This window comes from Cebus imitator, unplaced genomic scaffold, assembly GCF_001604975.1.
Source record: "Cebus imitator isolate Cc_AM_T3 unplaced genomic scaffold, Cebus_imitator-1.0 Scaffold453, whole genome shotgun sequence".
NCBI lineage: Eukaryota > Metazoa > Chordata > Mammalia > Primates > Cebidae > Cebus > Cebus imitator.
Genome location: NW_016107768.1, coordinates 278,587 through 284,586, shown reverse-complemented (window position 1 = coordinate 284,586; position 6,000 = coordinate 278,587). Strand labels below are relative to the sequence as shown.

At 48.0% G+C, this 6,000-nt stretch overlaps 1 protein-coding gene across 6 annotated transcripts in view; it reads right to left on the bottom strand.

The window, feature by feature from the left end:
• Nucleotides 1-198: 198 nt before the first annotated feature.
• The window catches only part of THSD1 (thrombospondin type 1 domain containing 1), a 28,534-nt gene continuing 22,732 nt past the window's right edge, over nucleotides 199-6,000 (bottom strand). For 3 of the 6 annotated variants that reach the window (XM_017511831.2, XM_017511830.2, XM_037732552.1), the window contains one exon: nucleotides 199-1,823. In XM_017511831.2, the coding sequence (XP_017367320.1) occupies nucleotides 445-1,823 (1,379 nt within the window). In that variant the 3' untranslated portion in view covers nucleotides 199-444. The remainder of the gene's footprint in view (nucleotides 1,824-6,000) is intronic. The other 3 variants (XM_017511833.2, XM_017511832.2, XM_037732553.1) reach the window with 2 other exon arrangements.

Below are 6,000 nucleotides of genomic sequence, written 5' to 3'. Positions count from 1 at the left end.
AAAAAAAAAAAAAAAAAAAACTTAATAAACTGTAGTTCACAGTTATTATGACACCAAGTTAACTTTGCTCCATCCATTTTTAGTTGAGGTTCCAGATTTCTGCTTCAGGTTGGAAACTGCCAATGCAATGTTCAGAGTATGTCCTACTCCAAAGTCATATATTATCTTTCATATCCACAAATGACAGACCAAGCCCCATTTGCTCGTTTACATTTTATTATCATTGTTATTAGTAATAAACCAATAGAAACTGAATAACAAAGGAAAAAGCTCAAGATAAATAATTCCTTCCTTGTGACTTGAAACACATGCATACACACACATCGTCCTCTGTGTGTGCTACTTCCTCATCACATTCTGTCCTATGGCACAAATAGTTACACAAAAGTCTACAGAAGGTGAGTAGCAGATCCCAGCTGTATAAAGCTCAGGCAGACTCTCAGTCTAGATTACCAGCTTCTCTACGCTAAGTGTACTCGTGGTTTCATCCTCTTCATTTGACCCAAAATATCCTGGGAGGTCCAGCATCCTCTGCTCAGCCTCAGTGAGGCCAAATGACGTGTTGTCATAGAAGGCAAACTCGGGGTGAGCGGGGAAGCTTTGACACTTGTCTTTCCGACACTGAGAAGGGCTCAGAGGGCTGACCCTCTGGTAGCTATCTTTGAGGGATATGGGTGAAGACTGTTTCCTTGAGACACTCTTATGACTGGGGGACGGTCCCCGACGAGCTCTGTGAGGCTCTGTTCTCTCAGTTCCTGCCACTAATCCTGCCTGGCGATCCCCAAGGTCTGGTTTCCTTAAGGGCTGCCCCAAAGTGTAGGATTTAGGGAGAGGGCTTAATGGACCATCGGTTCCACCTGCCCCTTGGAAATTCTCCAGCCTCTCAGGAAACAGGTGGGCGCCTCGACTCGGTGGCCTAGATCTGTCCTCTGCCTGCTCCCAGGTCCGCGTCCTAGAGCTGTAGGCGGGCACCTGCCGCGGAGTCAGAGTGGACATGCTCCTCTCTCGGAACGGCCGGGCCTGCCTGGCTTCATGGAAACTCGCTGTCCTCCTGAAATGCGCGTTCCTGGCATGGCTCCTCTCGGAATGGCCCCCTCTGCTGCCCACGTGCCTCGCCTGTGACTTGCGGATCAGAGTCTGGCTGGGGCTTATGGCACAGCTGGCCTGCGTCACACTTAGATCCGGCCTGGAGGGAGGCCTTTCCCCAGCGCTGACCGCAGGCTGCTCCAGAAATGGGGATTTGATCCGGAACTTGTTTGCTGCAGCTTCTTCTAGGCATTCCAAGTCTAAGGGGGCGCTGGCGGCCGCGTCAACGGCAGTGTCTGTCAGTGGACTCTGAGACACGTGGTACACTTTAGTGGTTTCCGTCAGACCTTTCTTTTTCATCTCTTTTAGCTGCTGCTGGGCGAGGCGGTAGCTGAACAGAGGGGGGATTATCTTCTGGGCGTTGGACTGGAAGCTCTCGCTGCCAGAGGCATCGTCCTCGGGAGGCACCGGCCCGCTCCGCCTGTAGGTCAGAGGGATGCCTGTGTCCCCCGGACTCCCCGGGGGCCCGTCTCCTCCATCCGAGAAGCTCCCGCGCTGCTCGCTCAGCTCGCATATGTTCTCCTCGTCCGAGTTCTTCCGGAAGCTGGGGGAGTGGAGGGAGTTGTGTCGAGCAGGGGTGCTGCACTTGGGGGGGCGGCCGAACCTCCTCCACAGCGTGATGAGCACGGTGGCAATGATGATGAACAGGCACAGGGATATGCCAGTGACAGTCACGATGTTGTTGGACTTTGCTGGACCCTGGGGCTGAAGAGGAGATGGGCTGGATGGCTGGAAAGCTGAAAAAAAAAAAAAAAACACACAGAGGAACAGATTTATTTTTTATTTTTTTATTTTGAGAGAGAACCTCACTCTGTGGCGCAGGCTAGACTGCAATGGACCCATCTGGGCTCACTGAAACCTCCGCCTCCCAGGTTCAAGCAATTCTCCTGCCTCAGCTTCCCGAGTAGCTCGGATTATAGGCGTGTGCCACCAACCCTGGCTAGTTTTTTTGTATTTTTAGCAGAAACGAAGTTTCACTATATTGGCCAGGCTGGTCTCAAACTCCTGACCTGTGATCCGCCCACCTTGGCTTCCCAATGTGCTGGGATTATAGCTGTGAGCCACTGCACCTGCCCCAAATACATATTTTCTAGTATTGTTTGCTCTGCTCAGTTTTAAGGTCTCTGAGTCACTTGCTCGAATTATCTAGCAGTTATGGAATGAAGGAACATATACAAGGATTGGGATTTCTAGTCTTACATATGGATTTCTACTGGCAGCTGAAGCTAAACAGGATCACCAAAGGGAAAACACTGCACAGAGACCTACAGAAGCAAGGTGACCTGCTAACCCATAAACAAGGTGACTCTGTGCTCACCAGCTACTGCTAGAATTGGCCTCCAAGTTTCCACACAGAAGTAGCATGTAGAAATTTTCAAGGTAAAAATCGGTGTTCACTTAGGACAATGTAAATGTGGTACCTATAGTTAAATGTACCTCTGAGAGGCACATCAGAAAATACCAAGTATAAAATGCGAAATGCAAAATGATTTAGGTAGGCCAAATTTAGGTACCTAAATTTGCACATCTTAGGAGAAATTAATTGATGAAAATGAGACGTGGCAAAATATAACACAACTCATTTAGCCCTTCTAATATCCAGAAACTGTCTTTCCTAAGTGTTAAAGCCTCTGAGTTCTCACTCTTCTATTTTCAGCCATCCACTCCCCTTCCTACCTTATATGTGAGGGGATTTTTCTTCTTTTTCCCTGCTTGCTCAAACTGGTTTGTCCCATGGTCATCAAAATGTTTCATCAAAACGTAGGCTCCACCTGGAGCCTCTTTCTGTACTGCCACTGAAACACCTGGAAACGTGAGACCCTCAGCTCCCAACTCTTTCCCCTTTGGTCCACTGTCCTATGGCTTTTTTTCCCATGGTTGTATCAACACCGCCAGCTCTGTGCTTCATCTTCTCCACCCGTCCTCCCACTATCCCCTAGGGGACAGCTGATTACAAATTTCCCAACATTCCTAACTGATCCACAGAACACTACCTTCACCTCCTTGTCCCACCTGAAGCCAGACTACCCTGCAGGGCCTGGTTTCCTCCAATCCTCTCAGTGGAAGTTGTCACACATACTTTCTTTAGAAGTAAACAGGGCCAGCAGCAGAGTGTGCTCTTCAAGCTCATTCCTATTGCTATTTCCAATCTGCGCCCTTCACCTCCCTAGAAAACTTCCATTCCTTTGATGGCTATGCCATCCTGGCCAACCACTGTTCCACTCCTCCCTCAACACCATCATCTCCCAACCTCCTGCTAGCCATCAGTCACTCTAGCACCTGGGTCCCAGCCTCTCTCACTATCCCAGAGCTAGGAGCATCCAGGTGACTTCAGGTCCATCCAACATATAGTACCTTCCCACTATCTGCTCCTCTTCTAAAATGTTAAACTGCTCAACCTGCTCTCTATCTGTGTTCACTATTCTCACTCACTCACTATTACTAAACTGAGACTTCTGATTCTCCAGCCCTCCATTTTCTCGCATCTGCCAGACACTTCCTAGCCTTACTTCTGCCCCTAGCCAATTTACAACCATGACTTATTACTGAAACCACTTTCCTTCCAACAACCTCAACTCTCTCAACCTCTAATACTGAGCTATACCCCTTCCCCTGCTCTGCAGCAGAAGTCCAACCCTAGATATGTGAACCTCAGACACGTGAATTCCCAGCTGCTGCACCCAGGTCCTGAGCACTGGTGAAGAAAATGACACAACCATGCAGGATCAGTGTCCCTGCATAGTCACAGCACCCAACCTCAGCTGCCCACAAATCCTTCGGTGGGTCCCCTACAACACCTGCTCCCAATTTCACCACTTCCTTAAGCCCCTATCAATCCACTTCCTTAGCACTCTAGTAGGTCACACACACACACACAAAACAGAAGCCATCAGGCAAGTCCATGCCCGGCTTCTTCTGCCATCCTCCTCTGCCCCATAAACTTATTAGCAGCCACACCTCTATTTACCTTTTTTCCACATGATCAGTGGGAGAACTGTCCTCCTATAAAAGGTGAGGCCACAAGCAAATACTCTCTAGGCCTCCCTTGTCCAGGGGCCCCTCTGCAGCAAATATCTCTAGCTACTCCTCCATATAGCTCTTTTTCCTCAGCATAGAAACATACTCAAGCTCTTCTCACTTTATTTTATTTTTTTTGAGATGGAGTCTTGCTCTGTCACCAGGCTGGAGTCCAGTGGCACAATCTTGGCTCACTGCAACTTCTGCCACCCGGGTTCAAGCGATTCTCCCGCCTCACCCTCCCAAGTAGCTGGGCCTACAGGCATGCACCACCATGTCCAGCTAATTTTTGTATTTTTAGTAGAGATAGCGGTTTTACCATGTTGGCTAGGGATGGTCTCGATCACCTGGCCTTGTGATCCACCTGCCTCAGCCTCCCAAAGTGCTGGGATTACAGGCGCAAGCCACTACGCCCGCCCAGGCTCTTCTCACTTTAAAAAGACCCTTCTCACTTTAAAAAGACCCTTCTCACACTCTCAGCCGTATCTTGCCCTTTGTCTTCCTGGTCATGCTTACTGAAAAGAAGAGTCTGCCTTGCTTACTGCTCCTACATCACCTCTATCTCCTGCAACCTATCCCCAATATTCCAATTAAACAGCTGCCACCAAGGTTATGAATGACCTCCCAACAGTCAAATGCAAAGGAGTCCGTTTTATAGCATTGGCTACTGTTAGATAGCTCTTCCAACTCTCTCTCTCCCTTTTGGTTTCAGTGAGAATATTCACTTATGTAAATTAGAGAGAAGAGCATGGATTTAGCTCCAAGGAGAGCTAGATTCCATTCCTGGATCCATTAACTCTACCATCTCCATTGGATATCCCACCACCTCCATCTCAAAATGTCCGAGACTCACCATCTCTGCTTAGAACATGTGCTTCCTCTGATATATAAGATCTCAAAGGAATGGAATCACAGTTCACACAGTTTCTAGTTCTAAAATCCTGGGTTTCATCCCTTATGCCTCCTTCTCTATCACTTGCCACATACAGAGTCTGAATCCTCCTCTCTCTCCATCACAATTGCTGGCACTTCATTTTGCACATAGGTTCCTGAAAAACTCTTTAACAGGTACATCTGCTGCCGTGCCTAACCTTTTGATTTATACTCCATGCTACAGCCAGATAGAGATATCACGAAAACACAAATCCCAACCTTCAAAGCCCCTCAGGATATGGACCCCGTTTACTTGGCTGGCCTCATGTTTCCCACCCCTCCCTGGCACACTATCATCCAGCCACATTAAACTACTTTCAGTTCTCCAGTTCTCTTACTGTGCCATCTTCCATGCCTTCATTCATTGCTCTCTTTGCTAAAACCCCCCATTTTTACCTACTTCACCTGGGGGACACCTCAGCTCTCAAATTTCAGCTCGAATACCACCTCCTTGGCCAGGCGTGGTGGCTTATGTCCGTAATCCTAGCACGTTGGGAAGCTGAGGTGGGCAGATCACTTGAGGCCATGAGTTTGAGACCAGCCTGGCTAATATGATAAAACTCCATCTCTACTAAAAATATAAAAAATTAGCCGGGCTTGGTGGCATGTACCTTTAGTCCCAGTTACTTGGGAGGCTGAGGCAGAAGAATTGCTTGAACCTGGGAGGCAGAGGTTGCAGTGAGTTGAGATCATGTCACTGCACTCCAGCCTGGGCAACAGAGCAAGACTCCGTCTCAAAAAAAACAAAACAAAACAAAACAATTATCACCTCCTCCAAGACTGGAAATGTTTTGAGCTTGGATTATTACTCCTGAAAGCTTCTATAGCAAGCTGTGGATACATTTTTAATTGTAGGCCCTGTAATATTGTACTGAGTATTAAGCCTGTTTATGTGCCTTCTGAGCTACTATAAGCCCCTTCTAGCCAGTAATATCTTATTAATACATTCCGAACCACAGTCAC